The sequence below is a fragment of the Corvus moneduloides genome, chromosome Z, assembly GCF_009650955.1.
Source record: "Corvus moneduloides isolate bCorMon1 chromosome Z, bCorMon1.pri, whole genome shotgun sequence".
NCBI lineage: Eukaryota > Metazoa > Chordata > Aves > Passeriformes > Corvidae > Corvus > Corvus moneduloides.
Window position 1 is genome coordinate 17,166,995 of NC_045511.1, and position 22,727 is coordinate 17,189,721.

General features: G+C 38.0%; 1 protein-coding gene across 2 annotated transcripts in view; it reads left to right on the plus strand.

Moving 5' to 3' along the window:
* Nucleotides 1–22,727, plus strand: part of KIAA1328 (KIAA1328 ortholog) — a 174,792-nt gene that overhangs the window by 1,668 nt on the left and 150,397 nt on the right. Inside the window, exons 2-5 of one of the 2 annotated variants that reach the window (XM_032095326.1) lie at nt 2,906–2,941; nt 4,626–4,765; nt 8,534–8,628; nt 16,900–17,015. In XM_032095326.1, the coding sequence (XP_031951217.1) occupies nt 2,906–2,941; nt 4,626–4,765; nt 8,534–8,628; nt 16,900–17,015 (387 nt within the window). Of the gene's footprint in view, nt 1–2,905; nt 3,012–4,625; nt 4,766–8,533; nt 8,629–16,899; nt 17,016–22,727 lie in introns of those variants that run through there. The other variant, XM_032095327.1, reaches the window with a different exon arrangement.

The following is a 22,727-nucleotide window of genomic DNA, read 5'->3' on the forward strand; positions in this document are numbered from 1 at the left end:
GGAATGAAGTTCTTCCTGACGACCATTTCTATTCCACATGTTTTGGTGAATAGGCAGTGTTGCCTCTGACCTTGGAAAAGTTTAAATTCTTAGAAAAGCACATGGAACAATTTAAAAATAATGGTAATATATGCTTTCAGAAAAAGAGGAGTGGGTGGGGAATTTGGCAGATTGGTATAAAAGATTTGGAAAACTGAAGTTTTCTCCATAATTGTTGAATAGACTCAGCTCAGCAAGGCAGGTTGTGTAGGTGAGCTCTACCCAGGTGTTGAGTTTCTCCAATGCCTCTCTCTGCTGTTGCACTGAACTTTAGCTGTGGTGGTACAAGGTTTATAACACTACGCTTGCCTTACTGGCAGTCGAGAGGCATGTGGCAGTGGACTAATGTTAAAAGGTTGGTGCTGGTGCTGTCCCCAGTCTGTTACTCTGAGGCAAGGACATTGGACCTGCTTATGAATCAGCCTCTGAGTCACTGTGATTTTCAGGCCAGCTGATTGATGTAACCTGCTCTAACTTTGAGGTATTCTAATACACTGGGCTGCAAAGCTTCACCACGAGAGTGGTCCTGGTAGCTGGGGGGAGTAACAGCAACAGCCTTGACTAATCTTTGCATCCTGCTACTAGGAATCTATCCACAACAGCTGGCAATACCAGAGGCACACCCTAAAAGCAGAATGTTGTTTAGGCAAATCTTTTTATTTCCCATAGCCATGTGTTGACATGCAGATTAACCATATGTCAGTTAGTAGGAACTGCCTGTGCTGAAGTTTGTTGTTTCCTGAAGCAGTGTGAGCTGAACGTACACTTCTCAGTACCCTGCAGTTTGCTGTTGTGGTTGTGCTGACACAGCTGGGCTGTGATCCAGACTCGGACTTTTGATCCGCCTTGGTGCTTTTGAAAAGAGAGTACGCACAGTGCCTTCCTCATAGAGTTTGTTCAGCTTCCTTGCCTGGTTCGTGCTATGCCCCCACAGTGTGTTTTGGCAGCTGGAGATTGCAGTCTGCAGCTCACAAGTGAGAACAGAAATGCTCTCAGTGTTTGTAGAGAGAGCTGGCTTTGACAGCAGTACTCACTGAGTGTGTTTTTAAACTGGTGTGAGGCTGGTGAGTGATAATTGTTTGCAAGCGATAAAGTGCATTGACAAGATCTTAAGTGAGCCTGTGATCAAGCCCTTCCAGTGTGACAAGTACCAGTTGTGTGATGGACTGTGGATGTTGACTGAAGTTGGTGTCCACAGGAGGAAGCTCCTAGAGTTTTCCCAATTTTCTCCACTGTGTGGTAGTTTACTAAATTAAATTTTTGAGATGATGTTATCAGAATCAAATTGTAGTTAAGGCAAGAGTTTGTATAGGGTTATTAAAATATTTTCACAATTTTACTTTATTGTATGAATGCAGATGCAAAACCTTAAATGCATTTATCTGTCAACAGTACAGAAATTAGATAATTGAATTAATTGGCCAACCATAGAAGGTTGAGGAAAGTAAAGGGGTATAAACAAAAAATAGTGGAGGAGAATTTTGTGCCCTGTGCTTTTGTTTTCCACTTTAGTATTGCCCTGGTTTCAGCTGGAATAGAGTTAATTTTCTTCCTTGTACTTGGTATGCTGTGTTTTGTATTTAGCATGAGGATAATGCTGATAACACACTGATGTTTTGGATATTGCTCAGCAGTGCTTACCCAAAAACATGGACTTGGGTGACCCATGCTCTGCCAGCTAACAGATACAAAAGAAGTTGGGAGGGATCATGTCCAGGAGAGCTGACCCAAACTGGCCAAAAGGAGATTCCGTAACAGAACATCATGTCCAGTCAACTGGGGAGTGTTGGCTGGGAGCTCCCAGTTCCTGCTGGGGGAAGGGCTGGGCATTGGTCAATGAGCAGCTGTACTGTGCGTCACCTGTTTCTTTTTGGTTTTAATCCTCTCTCCCTCTTCCCTTTATGTTATTTTGTTTCAGTTGTTAAACTTTTCTTATCTCTACCCAGGAGGTTTACTGTTTCTCTCTGGGGGCAGGGAGTTGGACAGGGAGTGGCTGTGTGGTACCTGAGTTGCTGGCTGGGGTTGAGGCACAAGAAGTATGTTAGTTATTTATGTGGGAATAAATCTTTACGTTCAGCTAAATGAAACTGCTTCTTTAAGGAAGACAATATGGTTTACACCCTTCCCTGAATTATATTGAGTCCTATTTTTAGTGGCTTCTAAGAGGCAGGGATTCAAGTTCAGTTACTGCTAACATAGCACAAGATAATATGGTGCCCTGTTGCTTCTGATTTGTAAGTGTTTTCTGCGATCAAGTAATTTAATAGTTAAACCTCTGGGATATTTGAAAGTTCTTGAAACTTCTTAAAGAAAATCAGTCCTCAGGCTTTTATGTATTACTCATCATGTGATGATCAGATGGGAATAACCAACTTCCTTTGAAATCTTTTGCATTTATCTGCGTTTATGTTTCTTAGAATGTATCACCCAAAATGTATCTCATTGCAATATCAATAAACACTGTTTCAGAATTTGCCTGCCCTACAGATCAAGATGTTCCCTATATACTGATAAACTGTTTAAATTTAAATAAATATTATTAGTTCATTATCTTAATTGTTCTTGTAATTGCTCTTGTAACTGGGGCTGGTCCCTGGGATCTGCTGCAAAGGTGACCTCTAAGATAATCTTTACAGGCTGAAGGTTAATGCACAGTGAAGAAGGAGTAAGGCCTTTTGTTTTACCAATCGCTGTGGTGATGTTTTTTTTTCTAACCAAGTTTTCCTTGGTTTTCTTGCTCCCAAAGTGTTGACAGTTTGTTTTCTTATCAACAGCTGTGTAAAATTAAGAGACTAAATACTTCTTTTTACAGTTCAAAGAGCCAAGCTTCCTCTCTTTTTATTTCCTTTGACAAAGCCACATGCAGCTTCTGATGAAGAAGATCCACTGGTATCTGTTTCAGGTATGACCTTCTAATAGACATAAAAAAAGGTTTCTTCCTGTGGATGATAAAATTTGCAATGTCTTTTCAGGTATGTGGTTTGTGTATGTAAGTGTGTGTAAGGTAGAGAGTCATCATAAGTTGTAATGGGACATATATGATTATAGCAGAGGATTTATGCTCTGCTGCTTAGATAAGCATACTGTATAAGATGAATAGTTCCAAGGGAGTTGTTTGTGTTGCAGGTACAGCATGACTTTATCCAACTTACAAGGCAAGCTGAATTTTTAATGTGGTCTCCAAGGAATGTTGAAGCATTAGAGGTGTTCAGGTCTCTTGTAAATTTTGAAGGTATCAATTGAAATAAAGATTCATTGTGTACAGATAAAGCAATTTTTTTCTTATTAGTTCTTTTGACCTTGATTTACTGAGTGCATGCTTGTGTATATTGCTGGAGAAAAGATGAGACTTCTTAGTTCCCCTTCAGAATTCTCTTAATTGTTTTCAAATGCAGCTCTTCAAGTGACACCATGTCCTGAAAACATATCTGGGGATGGTTAACTCTAGACTGAAGTTGTGTGTGTGTCATTCAGTAGTTCTAAGTTTTGAGGAATTGTACTCTCTGGGTTTGAGGTAGCGTGGATACCCTTTGAAAGTACTGGCCAGACATCTCTGTTGAACTACAAAACACATGCAGAGATTTTTAAGCCAGGAGATGTCGGATTCTTTTTCTCTGTTCCCTGGAAAGAAAGCATTGATCCTAAATGATGGAAATCGATTCGCTCTGGGAAGTTGTCTTCCCCTTCTGTGGAAGAGGATTTCAGGAACATTGTTTTCCCTTGTGTATGAGCATGGACATGATACAGCTTATAATTCAGTTCTTTTGCTTGAATTGCTGGTACACTTCTGAAATTCATTACCCAAATAAATGTAATCTGTCTGCTAGTATGAAGTTAATATTTTTTGTTCAAAACTTTTTGCACTTCTGAACAGAGAAAATTCAACCCTTGAGGCAGTACCAAGAAGCTATGGGCTTTAATCTGGCCTCGGAGATTTTAATGTTAGTGTCAGTGTTGATACTTTGTAATTGCAGCATCAGGATTTTCAGTGCTTTCATGTTCTTACCGTTGGTAGTGGTGATCTAATTCTAATTATGGCAGGAAGTGTTTGACAAATGATCTGTGGAGTGTGCACTGCAGTGTTGCCTTACTCATATGCCTAGTCCTGAAAGGAACAAACAGCCTGAGCATCAGTAGGTTGGCTGTGTAACAGAAAAAGTGGTATTTTATTATATGAGTGGTACTTTTAACAGCTTTACTGCTGGTTGGTTCCTTACTGTATTTGGGTATCAAAGCAGAAGCTCAATTTTATGCTTTTGCATCTTAATCAAACACAGTTTTTTTTTTTCATTGAACCTCAGTCTGAAGACATAATGTGCATTTCAGAATTTATGAAATGTTCATTGTGGCTGGGTGTGCTTCAGTGCCACGCACCTCTTTTTCTGCTGATGTATTCCTCTTAATGAAATTTTGTATGGAGTGAGAGGATGGGGGGAACTGCAGACATATTCATGAGGTGCTTATTCTTTTCAAAAAAAAAGAGCTGCTGCGGCAAGGATTTCTTTGTGGAAGTCTGGTTATACAAGGCAGAGTAGGGCCCCTTGTCACTTTATGATCTGCATGTTCTGCTTGTCTTTCATTTACAGGAGTGTCTACAAAAGGAAATTTAAGAACAAGGTGTTTGCCAAAATATCAAACAGGTCAAACTGAACTGAAGGTGCCTGTAGCTGTTACTTCTGTTTCCATGGATCCTGATAGAGGTACAGGAGGTCTGACAGGGCAGCAGGTCAGTAAAGACAAATTTTTCTTACTCTTAAGAGTGCCCATAGTAGGAAAAATGGCTGAAAATTCTTAGATTGATAACTTCTAAACAGTTTTAGAGTACTGTTATTTTTACAGTCTCTTACACTTTTTGCCTGCTCTACATGGTGACTTTCTAGCAGAAATTATCACCTAAAGAGAACAAAGGCTGAATGTGCTAATTTATGTAAGTGGTGTGTAAGTGGGGCTATGTAAAACAGATTATTTATATTTCCATGTGGTGTGTATTTGTACAGAGACAGTGCATGTAGCCCTGGGTAGTGTCTAATTTTACTAGCTAAACATGCAAGAAGTTAGGTTCAGTTTATTCATTTTCAGTGATCTAGTCATCTCATTTAGAAAAAACACGAGTGAAAACTCATTTTAGAGACCTTTTTGCTGAGCCTGCTCATGTTAGAAGGGTAAAAGCACATTTTGTTTTTTATAGTAAGAGTTCAAAATGCATTTTAGTAATAGAAGTAGCTTTGTCAGTTGATGTCAGCTGCTTTGAATTGTGTGTTCTCCTCCTGTGACACTAGGTGATGTTTTTCCTACAGTTTCTTGCATTAGAAATTTCAAAGCAGCGGGGATTCCTTTGGAAGGTTATTCTGTGTTGTGATAGATGCTGTGATCTTCAGAAATCTGTTGAGACATGCCGTTTTTCTAACATGGTTTGTGTAGTACAATGACTGTGTAAGTCATTTGAGTACTGTTAAGTCTCTTACCTAGCAGTCATCTTGGGCCAGCTGTAAATCACTAGGTTTTGGCATCCTCCCACTTGCAGGCAGGATCTAAAACCTTTGACTGCTTCTGCATTGCTGTTTTATTGTCATGCAGTTAAATCTTGTGCTTCATCTGAGCTAAGATGTCCTTCTGTGCCTTCTGTGTGCTGAGTAAGTGCTGTGTGCCTCACATGTACATTCAAAACTCTGATGTGAAGGCAGGTTACTCAGTTCTTATTGCTTTGACCGTGTCATTGTCCTTCAAATCCTTCAGCGTGACACATGACTAGTTATTAAACTAGTATTAATTTTTAGTGCTTTTCCTGGACTTGTACAATTTCCCTTTCTCTGTTTATCAGTACTTGCTTTTAGAGGCTGGTATGTACCTCTGCTTTGCAAATGATGCTGTTAAGTGGCATGCAGATAAATTCCACAAATAGCCCCCATTATGCAGAGTCTTTATGTAGAAGCATCTCTTCATAAGTATCTACAAGCCTGCTGCCTCACAGATGCCTTCATATGTCACATTAAAATCTGTTTTGTTGAATGGTGCATTGATTGCATTACTTGTTGTCTGGAGAGTTTTTACTCCTTTTTTGTGAAAGCCATTGTATAAATGGGTTTTGGTGTGCTTTTTTTTAAAATATAACGCCCAATATGTGAAATCTTAATTGGTGACTCGTGCTTTTATATTATTGACAGCAAAATGCGTTCAAAGCTATGTTTTGGTTTTGTCTTTTTAAACCTTCTGTTTTTTTGCTTACCTTGCTAAGTCCTCCTGGGAGCTTTGTACTCTGAAGATAAGCTTTGAATTACTTGAAACAAACAGAATAAATGTTTTTACTTATTATTGAAGAAGAACTACTTTTGCATGGAATTTTCATCAACAACACAACTTACTTTCTGCAAAGTGTTGTGTGCATGTATAGGGAGAGCTGATGGCTTTGCTTTGGCGTACAATCAGAATAGTTTGAGTTGGATGGGACCCTGAAGATCATCCAGTCCAACACCCCTGCCATGGGCTGGGACACCTTCCAGTAGTGCAGGCTGTGCACAGTCTCATCCAGCCTGGCCTGGACTAATTCTGAGTAAAATGCTCTAGGCTGGAGTAGGTGAGCTGCTATGGTCCTTTCTGTGATTCTGTATGATTTTGTCAAGCAGATTGTCACCTTCCAAGATGTGGAGAGTATCTTCTCAATACTGAGTTCCAAAACTGTGTTCTATCCTGAACTGTGTAGAAAGGACAGAAATCTGGGAAAAGGAGACAAAAGAGTCTTGGCCTCTACCTCCTTTGTCCTCTTCTTTTGATGGTTGAGCTGTTGCTGTGCATTATTCAACAGCTTCATTTTGATGTGTGTTATGGTACAAGTCTGCCTCTGAGAATTTCTTGTGTACCATCTATGCATAGCTATGGGTGATAGAAAAAACTGATACTCTTCTTCATCCCACAGAGGTTTGTCTGACAGTATGTACCTCGTTTTGGGTAGTAGGTTTAGACACCTTCTGTTGCAGTCTCCTTCACTAATGTGATCCAGCTTCATTCTCTTTTTCGAGAACTGTAACTTTCCATTTTTCTTAAAGAAGTTCCATCATCTGTCTGCTAAAAAAAAAAAAAAAGTCACATTTTTAGCATGGGAAATGAAATTCCTTCAACCATACGTTTAGTTGAATTCAGTCAAGTTAGACACTCTCTCTTCATTTGTAAGTGGCATATGTTTGGGAAGGAAACTGTGAAATCAAATGCCCCTTGAAAAGTACTGAAATTTGCCTTGTGAAATTCCTTTCCCTTCACCCCCGAGAAAAATACACTGAAGTTAAGAGCGTACTGAAGGGTCAGGCGAGTGTAAGATGACTCTGTATGAAAACATCACTTCTTTTAGTAGTGGACATTTTTCTTTAATTGTTTTTAAGACACTGTTTAAGAAGCAATTAGCTAAGAAGGAGAGGGGTCACTTCCTCTCTGGTGTGTGTAGATCAGCTGCTGTTACTGATAATGAGAGGAGAGAAGCCCAGTGTTGGCTTTATATTCTTTTGTGCACTACTGTGTTGACTTGGCCAAACTGCAGGGCATTTGGTGGCGTTCTTTTATCTGATGTTAAGCGCTGCATGCACTTGGGGAGGTTGGTAAAAGTATAAACTGAAACTCTTTCAGATTGAGTGGAAATACTGAAACTTGCCAAAATCCTGGACAGAACATCATGGCTCTTACTGGTGCTTTTATCTTGGGGTTCGTATTTCGTGCTTACCACTAGCACAAAAGAACTGAACACCCGATCGCAGGAACTTTGGTGAATAAAACCGGTTTAGAACCGCTTCCTGCTTGGAAGCAGCCGAAGTATGGAATGCCGGGCAGTAGAGTGTCCTCTGGTGGGCACAGGTAGCAAGTGCAGCGGTTCTCTGTGTGCATTCCCGGGAATGCGTGGAAGATCTGAAGTGCTCAGGCCTGCTACAGCTCTCTTTTGACGAGTATTATTTACGAAAGTGGCAAATAAGCCTTAAAACCAAACAGTAGCCACGTGTGAAGGTGTGTGTGCTTTTCTGTGTATTAGAAAAATTAAATAAGGGATGTACTGTCTACTAACAATATTTGCTGTTTTGTATGCTTTGGCCATAAATGCTAAGGCAGCATGTTCTGTTTTTTTTTTACTCCCTGCGTTGTGATCCTAATATGATAAAGTTCAGAGTTGGATTTGGATATTGCTGCACTAGATTTCCAAGTCATGAGAACCTACTTCTCTTTATCTAGTATGAATCAAGGAGTGGTGCATGTCTTAAAACTTTACCCAGCATGTTTTAGTATTGAAGCCAGCAGCTTGCATTTGAATTACAAATCTCATAAAATAATTCTTCACAATTTGGTAATTTGTTTCACTGAAATGTACTTACGTTTTAAAAAATATGAATTTTATTTCTAGTTGGAATTGATCTACTTTCAGCTTCTAATTATTAGGTCTTGAAATGTTTTTAATAGCTTATGAAATATTTGTTTTCTTTTAAACAGTACTTTCTAAAGTGTAACTTTAAATTTTCAGGGCACTAATGAAGGAGGAATGAAGAGTGCTTCTTTAAAGGATTTGTGTCCTGAGGACAAGAGACGCATTGCAAACTTAATTAAAGAACTTGCCAGGTAAGAAGAAGCATCACCTGAAAATGCATTAAGTTTAAAGAGAGTCATTTCTCTAATTAACATCAAGCAATGTAGAACTGCATTAAAAACCTGAATATTTGCACAAGACAATTTTTCTTTCTGGAAGAAAAATTTTTCTATGAAGCAGCCTGGTTGGTTTTTCCTTGCTTCCTCGCCCCTGAATATATATTTAAGACAAAGGCCAAAGTTTTGTGACTAGCAGTAATTCATCTGTAATAACCTAATGATAGGGCTAGGATTATGTTTGTTGTGTGTATCAAGTGCTATAAATAAACACATTCTGCTTTTGGAAATGACAGACTTTGTTGCTATGAAACTTTGTAGTGCTTGTTATTTGTCAGGGGTAAGCTTTTATATGGAAGGCCACATTAAAGGTGCATTGCTGATCTTGTGGCTGAAACATGTTGATAATGATTTGCCTGTGTAATTTTTACTTACCTAGCCAGACTTCTTCTTGCTACCTTTAATTTCTCCAGGTTCTACCCATTCCTTGAAAGGAGAGGCAGAAATAGTGCAAGTTTCTCAGCTTTGGCACATCATTTTCTAAGTTTCATTCCAGTGCTAGTTACATTCTCAAAGGTAAAGGATATGAAAAAGAGGTTGAATTAGAGTGAGGAGATTTTTGTCCTACTCTGTCTCTAACACCTCAGAATCTCTGGAAATCTGTTTCTTACAGAGTGGCTGTAAAAATGAGGAGGAGCACATGGGCCTTTGGCAGGGTTTGCCACATCAGCGGGAAAGGTCTTGTGAGATGATCCCAGGTCCTTTGGGCTAAAAGTTAGTGTACATACTTAGACTTTTTAAAGGAAAAATTTTTCTAGAACAAAATGTAGGTTCTCTGGTAATAAGGAAATGATTTCTGACATAGATCCCTTATGTCTGTGCAATAACTGGCAAGCATTACTGTCCTTTTTCATTTTATATAGGAAAATTTGGAAAATTAGAGAAATTAACTTAACTTGCTCAAGGTCATGCAATAACTCTCTGGTGCAGCAAGGAATATTTTCTTTCTGATTATCCTTATCCAGTGAACCATTTTACCTGCTAATAATTTGTACTAATATAGGATTTCTTGCCATACAGTATTTTAGTAATTTCTGAAGTTCTTCATGCTTGCAACTCTATTTTATCATGCCTTGTGTTAGAAAATGTATAGTTAAGACTGTCATAAAAAGTAGATTGGTGGGAAGCCTGGTTACAAATTGTCAGATGTTGGAGCTATTCGGACACTGTTGCCACTGTTGATATATAGAGGTATATTCTAATATTAAAAAAAGCCTTTTATTACATTGTTCCTCATAATACACTGCTCCCTAGTGAATAGCAGTACACTAATTCATTCGAGCATGGGATTCTTCTTAAATCTCAGATGCTGTGATTTTTCCCTGAGGACAGTTTGATATTTCTGCCTGACATTTCTTTGAAGAAAAATAGAAGGTGCAGCAACATTAATTTTGAAAAGTAAAATTAGTGGAACACTATTATTTTATACTTAGTTCTCTTTTATTTTTAAACCTAATCATATTTTTATTGGATGTAATTAAAAGTCCTTTGCAGAGTAATAGGGAAGTTGAACTTTAATTCCGCTCACCTCGTCACTTTTTTAAAACTCTCCATAATTTTCATTCTTAGTTGTGCAATGATAGAGAGTTTTTACAAGCAGTAGAACATTCTTTGCTACTTTGGAGAAGAAAAAGGAACAGCAGAATGCTGAAAGTTCTACAGAAACACTGTCCTGCAGTAAATACTTGGAATAATAAAGGTTTCACTTGGGCTATACCTCACTGTTCCTTATTTTGCTACAATTTATGGATGGTAGTTGAGGCTAATTTGTGCACATTTGTTGCAGGATGGTGAAAAGAAATAGATTGATCAGTAAGTAGTTGTGTGAAGGCTCTTGTAAAGTGGTAAAATTCTGTTTGTGTGGAAAGCTGTTGCAAAATATGGTTGACTCCTGGGGCTTGAATTTTAGCCAGGTCTTGCTTGAGCAGTTCAGAGTAGTGGTCTTTCCCCTACTTCTGTGACTGCTGAAGGAGTGAGCTCTCTTGTACTTTTCTTCCTCTTCCTATTTTTTACTTCTCTTCTTCCAACTCTCATTCCCACTGCACTTTTGAACATTGAGGATGTGTGTGCCAGTGCATTTGTTAATTTGCTGAAGTGTCAGACTTTCTCTTGGTACGAGTAAATTCTGATGCTGGCTACATTAATATCATTTTCTCTGAAAAAAAAAATAGTTTCTGGGCTGTAAAGATCTGCTGCTGGGGATTCCAATGGCTGACATTACCTTAGCTGTTCAGAATTTTATGGAACTGGATTTTGAGATGGGGTCAAAAGAAAGGACTCAGCCGTATCCTTTCTAATCCTTCTTTCTAGGCTAAATAATCGTAGTTTTTGATCTGTGCTGCCACCTGTAAATCTAACCATTATCTTGCCTTTCTTTGAATGTATCCTTTTAAGGTGAAATGAGAATGGGAGACTGGAGCCAAAGTTTAAAACACTCGAATGTTGCAAATTTGAGCTTTTTAATTTGTGTCAGCAGAGTCTTTTTAAATTGCTTTTGTAGAGGAATTTCTGAGAAGAATGAGTCATGTCCATGAATACCAAAGTGCTTTGTGAGTAAATGGGGGATTCTTGAGTGTGATCAGTCATTATTTTCAAAGACAACCAGCGTGGCACCTTCATGTTTTCAGTAAGGTCCTCCTGGCTTGGTGGTGAAGGTGGCACAGTTAGAGCAAATTTTATCTCTCCCTATGAGCAAAGTCCTTTCAAAAGAGGCAAAGAAGACTTTCTCTGAGCTTTTATTCCTGCAGGCTGCTCCTGAAGCAGTCATCAGCTTATGTAATGAAATGAGCAGTGACACGGTGAAGACACAGAAAGGTTCTTGTGCTCGTAGTTGCTGCCAATGTCAGGACATATTAGCCTCTTCTGAGAAGGAGCAGTGCAGGGCCCGCTGGGACGTAGCCAGTTGACTGTTGAACATTAAGGACTTGCTAGACACCACACTTAGAATGATTATGAAGTTTTCTAGAGTGAAATACTTCAAGTGATACGCAGATTTTGAGAGCTCTCTCTGTCTTGGCGTTTGACTGAATGGAGAGGATCATAACTCCTTAGCAGAGAGAGTGAATGTGTGTGTGCTTGCAAGCATTCACTTCATTCCTAACTGATACATAGCCATAGTTCTGTGACTTCGGGGTTCCCAGTATGGAACGTACATCATAAATACTTCTCCCCTGATCACAGATGCCTGTACAGCTCACATATGAAATTTGCCTTTTGAGTGAGCAGAGGCATTGACTAAGTGATGTAGAATGGTTCATGAAAGTTTAATTTTTGTTTTTAGTGGCGAAAATTGGTATCTATTTTGCATTCTTTCTTTCTTCAAATAAGATAAACATGGAGAAAGCTGGCTTCCTGTTGTCTTTGCAAACAAATCTTCAAAAGCAATTTAGGTAGAAAGGTATCATAATGCCCTTATGTGCCCATGGGAGGGAGTGATTTCCCTTTCCAAATGAGAGACAAGATGGTTTTTGCTATTATATTAGTGTTTTTCTGGTCAAGATCACAGGCATGCCCAGAATGACTTGACTCTAGTAGCTGACAGCTACTACAACAGCCTTCAGACAGTCCTTTATCCCTTTTTGACAAAATGCTTCCCTCCTTGGATTCCTAAACTCTTTGTAGGGTGCTAGCAGTTTGGGATACTAGTCTTTTCTACTGTCTTTGATATGAAGTTGAAATTGATAAACTAAAATTGAAATTTTCTAACAAACTGCGAAAATGAGCATCAAAACAGAATGTTAATTTGGTTACAGAACTGGAAACCATTGCAGAAGTTTCAGTAAAGCTATTATAGTGTGTATCTGTATATCTGTTTTTTCTTACAGTTCTTAAGATCTTTGAAGGAAAACTTGCCTGTGGTTTGTATTACAAATCTTGTGTGTTTGGCCTCTTGGGTTGCCTTCTCTCCTGAAGATACTTCATATTTAACCAAATTGTTATCTGGCTTTAACATCAAAATCTTTTCTCTTTTTTTGTGCGTTACTTTAGAAGCAATTTTGTGCTGCAGTTTTCTTAATTGGTCAGGCAGTGAGACTGCAAATGAGATATCCCTAAGCTTGTCTGGAAATTACTTTGTGTTGATAGGTAAAGCATGCCCAGGATTATTGTATCACCAATCACACTTACCTTCTGTGCTTAAAAAGTCATTTGTAGCTATAAATTCATGCTGTGAAATCTAGTTTTGTATTTTTCTGGTTGCATATCATAAAATTTATCCATTGTGTAGCAATTTCAATTAGGTTTGGGGCCCATAGCTTTTTTTTGTTATTTTTTTCTAATGTGTACAAATGACACATGATACTTGAGTAAAATTTATCAAATTTTTGAATGCTGATCCTTGGACAAAAATTCTGTTTCTGTCTCTTTGGAGTGCTTCTTCATTTGGAATACCTGGTTTCGTTCCATGACATCTGTATGTTCTGGGCTTTGCATGATGGTCTTATCTTGGCCCTTGCTTGATTTACTTTTCCCCCCCACCCCGGGCTGGGCATGTTCCAGATGCCATTCTTTGCTTGGAATTGAAAACTTGTAGTTTTCAGGAATGGTCACCAAACTATTCTCATCTTTGCTGGCCAGTTGGCAGATTAATACCAGATTGGCATTTATGAAAAGATTAATGTTCCCAAGGAGTGTAGGACTGGTCAGTGAAGTTTTCAGTGTCTATATCTCTAGTTTAGTTTGTCTTCTGTCTTAACTAGCTGAGCCGCAATGTCCTTAATGCATTTCAGATTTCTCTTGGTAAAAGCTCATTTTTTAAGATTTTAAAAAATAGAAGACATTGTCTTTAATTTGCTTTCTCAACTTTGCTTTCAGTCAGAAAGGGCTGAGTTCTGTCCCTAGTGTAGTGCTGATCTGAGTATTATCATCGCTCTTTTTGTACATGTCAGTTTTTCATTAAACAAATAAAAGTTGAAGTGCTGTTGACTTGTGCAGTGCTTCAAAAATTCCACCTGGAGAGCATGAGTCCTGCTTACTCAGTGGAATGAGTCAGTGTCATCAGCAAACTCCTTTATCAATTCCTTCTTTAGATCAGGCAGAAATACTAGTATCAGCAGTGGACTTGGGACCATACAATAATAATTGGAACTGGTGAAATAGGAATTAATTTTAACCCTAAGGCAGACGTCCTAGGAGGGCTTTTTGTCAATATATTTGCATGATGAGTTTTTATTTTCCGAAAGAGGCGCCTGTAAAATAAAATATTTATTTAAATGCATCTAGAATTATATAGGCTTTGAATTGTTGGATTTAAAACAAATCTTGAACAAAGATGGTGCATGTCCTGTGGCACAAGGTAGGTGAATGTGAATTGCATGCAAGAAAATGTTGCAGACACTAAATGGAAGGAACAGTTCCACTGATTCATTGTCTTTGCTCTCAGCGGTCAGTCCTCTGTTTGATCCTGGAAGCAAGAACAGTGGAGCTGGACACCAGCATGTTGCTCAGTGGAGCAGTTGTGCCCTTTGTAGTTGTGCCTTCATTCTTTCACTGCTCTTTTCTGACCCAAGTGGGTGAACAGAGGGTGAAAATACTTTTGAGGAGCATTATATGAGCCTTGTAATGTTTTTGTGCAGCATAAGTGAAGCCCTCCATAGTTCTGCTAAAAATCATATGTTCTTTACTGCCAGAAGGCAAAGAAATAAGTATATAAAAAACCTCTCACTGAGCTATTTATAGGAAGTGACATAAATCCAGCATAATCTGATGACATTCTTGTATTCCTTTTCTCTAACTTCCTTTTGCCACCTCCTGTGAGTAACCATCTTTTGTATTTCTCCTGCCCTTTATGGGCTGTCTCCTGCTTTGTGATACATAAACACATACTGCCACATTTCTTCTAAGATCACTTACTGTTCTCAGTCATTTACTGCACAAGATATGTGGCACAATATATTCATGTGTCTGGGAGCGTGACAACTTGCTGTGATCTGTGTTAAATACAAGCACAGCACGTGAATGTGATGCACACTGATACAAGCAACAAATCACAGAATCTAGAGATGAGTAAAGCCTGCTAGGTTTAGTCTGATTTCTCTAGTGCTCTGTTCTTTCATACTCTTTTTTTCTTATACTGTTGTTCAACTTTAGTGCTATTGGGTGCCAGCATAGTCCAGTGTTTGTTACCCCAAACCTTTTTCTCATGCAGCATCACTCCTTCAAGTTGCTGAGTAAGGTTCCTTCCTTCCATAGCATCTTGGAGATGGTACTTGTTCTCTCTTTCCTTTCCGGTTCCCTGCCCTGCTCTTGTTCCCTTACTGTCTTTGATCCGTATGGTCATTGCAGTCTTCACTGTGGTTTTCAAATTGACTCTTTTTGTTTTTGCATCCTTCACTGATTATGTGAAGGAAGGTCATACATGCTGTAGTCATTTAGGTGGTTGCACTGGACTCGGAGGAAACAAATGGGCCATGGTAAGATATGAAAGCCTCGGTCTGCAGCCTGTGGCAAATGTACTGTGGCTGTTACTGCAAGGATGTGTAATGGATATTCCTCAAAAGTTTGTTGCCTGCTTAGCTAAGGAACGCAGAGGTGTTGTTGTGGGTCCAGAGTTGATACAAGTGGTTCTCTTTACCACGTTTCTTTAATGCTGCGTGCACAACCTTTTTGACAGCCTGTGAATGGAGGGGAAGGGGCCTAGGAACAGGTTGAACTCATCACACTTTCCCAGGCCAGGCCCAAGGTTGTAAGTGAGACCCTGCACATTTGACTATTAGAATGCTTTTACACTAAACCTGCGTCTTTTTTCCCCTGTATTTTAGAAACTTTATGATTAATAGTTTGATCCAAGCTTTCAAACTGGCCTAATTTAAAGAATTTGATTATATGGTATTTGTTGTTTGTCTCCCTCTAGGTTTGTAGAGAAAAAGTGTGAGTTTCAATATTTTTCTTTCCAACTTCATGCAGTCTGCTTGAGCAGATATGGGAAGGGCTGTGGGTTGATCTTGGAGTTGGGGAATACTGCTTGTCTGTAGTTCATCCTAGGGGAGTGACCCAGTTGTGGTACTTATGACTTTTCCACTGGAAGATCAAAACAAATCTGTGCCCTCTTAAGGGAAACCATGGTATCAAATGTATGGCTCAGTCCTTGAATGAAACATTCTGTTGAGAATATGAGTCTGATGGGACGAGTGGAAGGCTTAGTCTAATACTTATATATATATATATATATATTTCTTCTTTCCCTCCTCTTTCCTCTTCCTGTAAGATTGTTCCACTTAAAGGAAGTTAAAATTGGAGTTTTCGAAAAGTTGTATTGCTTTGGTCGCCTGTCACCTGTGTTGTGGCAACTGTTTCATCATCATTAAAGACTGAACTTTAAGAGCCTTCAGCAGCAGAAATCGCCTAAGTGCAGAGGAATAATATTTATTAGTCTAAGCTCATTACTTAATATTTTTGTGGAGCTTTTATAGAACCATGATTTCCATGCCATGTTTTCTAGCATAGTTACAGGATCATCTGTGCATAATGATCTTCTTGCCTACGTGATACCAGAATAATTGTTTTTACAGCCTGCTTTTAAGGTGCAGAATAAATGATCATTGTAAGCCTTTCTCACATTGTCATCTTTTAATCTTGATCCAATTATTTACACTGAGCAGCAAGATACAGGGTGCCATGCCCCAGACAGAAAGGAAAATTTACTCCTGCAGCTTTATATTTGAAAATCCTCAGAAAAGGACAAACTGTTTTGTTTGGAGAAAGCTAATAAGAAAAATGATTCTTTCCTGGACTTGTATTTGACCAGTAATGGTGAAAGGATTAGTTCATAGATTAAGAAACAGAAAAGTTTTCCGGATTTTCTTCCTGTCATGTCAGCTAAGCTCTCCCATGTGAGTTTTCTGTCTTCATGTTGTAAGTTTGTAAGTATCCCAGTGAATTTTCATTATGGCTGGAGGGAATCGGACTGGAAAAACCCGATTGTGGGGTTCAAGTCCTTACTTTGTTCTTCCATGCTGCCCATTAATGTGCCTGTGCTCTACTGAGACCAGTGTTTTTGGAAAAAAAAGAGATGTATTGCATAAAGTCTGCGCCTCTTCCTGTGTAATATATTAGAATAAACATCATGAGGAACTAACCTGCTTAAGGGTGGAAGGGATGTTAACCATTTACCTGCAAAGTGGCGGAGGAGTTGGAAGTCAGGCACTGTGGTTATGGGCAAATATTTTATTTTTCTCAAATTCTTTTCAGGGTAAGTGAAGAAAAAGAAGTGACAGAAGAACGGCTGAAAGCTGAACAGGAGTCGTTTGAGAAGAAGATCAGACAGCTAGAGGAGCAGAATGAACTTATCATCAAGGAAAGGGAAGATATCCTTTAAAAATATGTGCAATGGCTCACTGAAATAAAAAGTGAAATAATTGTTCTATAATTCTATATGGCATAGAATAAATCTGCATGTGCTGCCATTCAAAAGCAATCAGAAAGATGACTTGTCAGCATGTGACACTGGTTCATTTGAGCTTAAAACTGCCATCCAGCTGTTCCTGTGATGTTGTTTTGCTATGAAATAGATATTTGTCAACTAGAAATGACAATAAGGAATTTACACATTAAAATATGATTATAGATTTTTATTTCTTTTTAATTAATTCTGTTAGGTGGCCGTAATTTAGGTCTAAGACTTGCATGATATTCCATTTCTCTCCATGTCCAGAGAAAGAGAATCTACACTAAATGCATATGAACTAAATATATGTACTAGGAGGTTTAGCGAGCTTAGACTTTTTGTTTGGTATAGGGTTGGTTTGTTTGTTTGTAGAAACAGTTAGCAGTTTCTCTTTTCTTGCAAACTGTGACTTGCATTTCTTTAAGCTGCATATCTGTAGTCCCAATCCTGGAATATCACATGCGAGGTCACTATTGCAGGAATTGCAGTTTTTCTTTCTGTTGTGTGACGCAGCTTTACAAAATCCTCTTATTCATTTCTCTTCCAAGTCTCTGATATTGGTGCTTTGTTGTTAAATTTCTCAGAGGGCTAAGGGTTGGCTACAGTGGGATAGGGAAGACACAGGGCTACAACTGCAGCAAAAGCAAATAGTGTGTGATTCATTGAGAGCTGCATTTCCAATAGGGAGGGTAGTAATGCTGTTTTAAAAAGCACGATGGAGCCCAGTATGCAGTACTATTTTCAGTCCTGAGCCATCCCATGTTCAAGTTAAAAATGAAGTTAGTGACAGAAAGAGGCTGTTCAAGCTCTGGGCCAGTGTTGATAATTCAGAAACTTAAACATGAATTTAGAGGAGGGTTCTTGAAAATTCAGGCAATCCTATTTCACAGTTTAGCACTGAGAGGCTTAACAAAAACAGTGCTTTCCTTATGATGGAACTTGCTTGGCTTAGGAAAGGCATTCAGTGATGTGTGGTCTCTCTCAGCAGGGCGTTGCCCCTGATGACCTAGAACATCCCTGGTAGCCCACTGGGACTTAATTTTTTAGGAAGAATTTTGTCTCTTTGTACTAAATAATATATTTATCAACAAATTTAGCTGGCCATGAACAGTTACTGGAAAATATTAGATCTGAGGTATTTCAAGAGCCATTAGGTGTGACAACAGCTCTTTGACATTGATTTCACTGGAGCCAGTATTTTGTTGTGTATTAGAGCTTGTGTATTCAGTGAACTCATGAATGTGGGTGGGATGCATGTTCCCAATTTTTTTGTAATTTATCCACACAAAGCTTTCACTAATTCATACAAAGTTTATTTGGCTACTGGAAAGTAGACATGCGTGCTTGTTTTATTGTTTGGAGTTTTTTCCCTTTATTTTTTTCTTTACCAGAAATAGATTGCACAAGCATGAATACTTTTCCAGAAGTCTGGTAGACATGGCAGAAGGTTAATGCATGCAATTTTACACTTCATAAAACTCTGTAAAACCTAGATATATAAAACAAGGTTATAATTTAAAACAATGTAATTTTAACTACTGCAATACTTGCCTATCATACATGAATGATTCAAGATCTTCAGTGTAATTCTGATCACTTAATTTTTTAAAGCTTGTTGCAGAGACAAGGAATAGTAGAAATTACTTGCTGATGCTGAATACAGATTATGGCTGTTTCAAGTAATACAGCAACTTGAAATTCTTTAAGTTCTTCTGCACTGTAGTGTCCACTTGCAAATAAGATATCAGGGATATAGTACCAGAAGAAAAAATCTTCAAGTCTGTTAAAATCAATTTTACTTTTGTTTTTCCCTCTGCATAGCTAATTTGTTCTCTAAAAGATTACTTTCTTTACTGCAGTATTTAAAACTGCAGTAATAAATTGGTGCTTCTGATACAACTGCAGCTGTCCAGCAAAGTGCAATTTCAAATTGGTAAGGGTTTAGTTCAGTTAGCATGGGGATTGTGTTGGGTTTTTTTCAGCAACATGTATTTTGTTGTTTTGTTTTTTTTTCCTTGAGACTCTTGGAGGAGGAGTATTGTTTGGTGCTTGAAATCCCAACTTTGAGGAAAATCCATCCTTATTTTGTTGTGGTTGCTTTTTTTCCCCCTGAGAAGCTGTGAGGACCCCCTCTATTCAAATTCGTTGCTGGTGAATTATGACAGAAGCTTTGGGGGTAGAGAAACGTGTGGTATACAATGATCTCACTACAAAACTTTGAGTAACTTAGCAGTATTTAAAAACCAGTTTCTGTCTGCAGCCCAAGCTCACATTTGCTTTTGAACTTCTCAGTGCTGTCTGAGTATTATATATATAAGTAAAATATATATAAAATATAAATAATATATGTATAATATGTATTATATATAAATAATAATTATAAGATATAATAAAAATACAAATAAATATATATATAAACTATATTTATAATATAAAATTTCATGCAGATTTAGAAGTCAATTCTACCCTTCCTTAGCAGTTGAAACTTTGAAAATTGAGTACTTGGTACTAGGGCATGCTGTTAATGGAGAACAACAGTGATGAGCATGCTGTCAATCACAAATAGTCCAGCCTATTGTCAGGGTTGCCAAATAATTAGTCTAACAGAATTAAGGAAAATTAGGGATTCAAGTAGTTAGCTGGTCTACACCTTCTTCCTAAAGCGGTATTTAAGCCTATCATCTTATAATTTGGTCAAAAGTAGATATTTTGGCTTGGCTTGGTCTCATGACATTTACACTTCAGACTTAACTTCAAAAGAAACTTCATCCAAAGTGTTTCAGACAAAGTGTTCCAAAACCAAGAGAGTATCAAAACTTTGTTTTTCTTATAATAAACTCTTTTGCTTATAATAAACTGGAAAGATCTCCTAAGAACTGCTGCTGTTCTTAGGAGATGTGGTGTTAAGGTATGCATGCTGGGATGACATCTCTTGCTGTTTTTACTGAAATTTGCCCAATTGGGCTGAACTGGATAATTCAGTAACAGCTGCTCCCACTCTTTTGATGCCCTCTTACAACTATGAAGATGAGAAAGTGTGGGGAAAAAAAATCACTTTCTGAAAGTGAAGTTTATGTAAAAAATAAAGGGAAAAATGTAAATGGAGTGTGTATTGGAAAAGTGAGATCTAGAACCTGTCTGGAAGGAAGGATTTGGAAAAGGAGGTTGGGCTGGACATGATTGATGTGAAAGCAACAAAAGCCTGTGACTGATGGTATCAGAAATGTTTGGGATAAGCAGTGAGGGTTAGTAAGAGCCAGGATGGTGGCAGGTGACATAGGATCAGTTAGACAATTTTAAGGCAGCTGATGCAGGCAGGGATGTGTCTGTTCAGGGTATTTGAGCGCTCTCAGAACTTTTGTAACAGAATTTGGGAATAACCTCATGTGAGAAGAATTGCCATGTGTAACCTCCTTTGATGTCTTCTACAGCATCCACTCTTGGTATTTGTGTTCTGTTTGCTGCTGTATGGTGACTAAACTGCTTCTAGTGGCAGTCTAAATTCTGGCATGGGCTTTGGAGTGTGTGACTCGCAACTTCCTTGTTCTTATTTGTGTTATTTCATTTGCATTTTTACAGTAAGGGATGAGCAGTGTGTGCCATGTTATGCACTTAGACTACTTGTGCTGCTTCTTTTTCCACTTTAGCTAGGAGCTGCTAATAGAAAACCTTGTGACTTTTTTTTTCCCTGACATATTTTCAGGCATCTGTTATTAATTTAGGTCCCAAATATAATTTAATTTAACAATCAGGAAAATATCCTTTGTAAGATGCCCCAATACTGTCAAGATATGTGTCTTAGGAAAAAAGTTGTGATGGGATTATTAAGAAACAAATGCTACTGATACTTCATAGCTCAAAGAAATTATGTTGTGGTCTTTAGCTTTTCTTGTTATCACCATTAGGGATTTTTTTTCATGTAAATTTGATGGTGCTGCATAAATGAAGATGAAAAAGCAGCCTTAACATTTCTGTGAAGATTTATTAATAGGTGAAGCAGAAACTTCTTTTAAAAGAATTTAAAAATCGGTTATTGAATTCTAAGCTCTGCTTGAATTATTATTATGTAGTCAAAGAATAGGCAAATAAAGGGAAGAAGAGAGGCTATTTATTACGAATTTTTTTTCTTTTTGTAGATTTAAACTAATCAGTTGTACTAAATTGCTGTTTTAATTTATATTTAGGATATAAACTTAAGCTGGGTTGCTTAAGCTTTTTGTTGGAATTATTTTCTGACTGAACATAGACTTACAAAATAGTTTGACCCTGAAATATCATCCAGGTCCAACCCCTGGACAGGGACGCCTTCCAGTAGACCGGCTTGCTGAAGACCCAGCCAAATTCACACTACAAATCCTGTATGATTTACTTGGTTAGTCTTAAAATTGATCACAGACTCTGTTTACATATGTCCTTAATATTATAGAACTACTTAATTAGTTGGTTTTGCATGCAGTTAACATGAATATTAGTTTAACTAAAACAGTTCATTTCCTTATAGTGTTAGTGAGACATAGAATATTAATTTGCTGGAAGAATAATGAGCTTTATAAGCATTATCTAGAGACTTTAATAAAATGCTTTTAGTTTTGCCATAGTACTGTTCATTACATTAGTCTTGCATACATAAATTAGGGCCACTTACATATTTTCTCCTTTTCCTATCTTACTGTGTTAATGTAAAATTAGTAGTATTTTTCAGAAGAAAAAGAGTTACTGACTTGCTTAATGCAAAGAACAAAATGGTAGAAAAGGAGGTATCAGAGTAAAGAATTTACTTGCTGCCTTATTTTCCCTATGATGTTAAATTTGATCTTCTGAAAATATCGGCTATTCTGCTTCCTTTCCTTTTTTAATTGGACTCACCAAGTTGTCGTCACAGGTGAGGGAACAGAGGTGGTCTTGCACAGAAAGGCTGTGGCCACGTGTTTTGTTGCATGTGTGGTCCCAGTGTCCTGCGTGGCAGATTCGTGTGTGTGTGCCTCCCAGATGCTGCTGTTGGCAAGGGGACAGTCTGCACTCAAAATGACAGCACAGTGTCAGGGGGAGGTGGGGTGTGGACATTAACACTGGAGTTAAGCCATCTATATATGAAAATGGGTCCTTGCCTTGATGTGCCCCCTGCCACTCCCTTCCAAAAAAAAAAACCAAAACAAACCAAAACAAAAAAACCCCCCAGAAAAACCCCCCCAAAAAAACCAAGAAGAAAATTTCTGTATAGAGGCAAATTTGCCATTTGCAGGAAGCTTGTGCTTTTGAAAGTCAGGCTATTTATTTAAAACTCAGTAACAATTTTGGAGATTAACTTTGGCTAAGTCTGTTCCTGATGGTATAGTTTCTGACAAGTTATGAACGGAGGGTCTGAAATGACCGTCATTATTTTTCTTTTATTTCTTAACTTGGCTCCCTCAGCTTATCATTTTATGTTTTTTCCCTTTCTATTTTTCATATGTGAATGCATACTATATATCTTCTTGTGCATCATAATTTGTTTGAAGGTGTGTGAGGAGAATGAAAAATTAGTATTTTGCTCCTTTCTTCCATTTTATCCAACTACTTCACTCTTTGAAGGTGTTTCTCTTACTGTTATTTCAGGTATCCTACTAGTAAATGTTTCTAAGCAACCATTGTG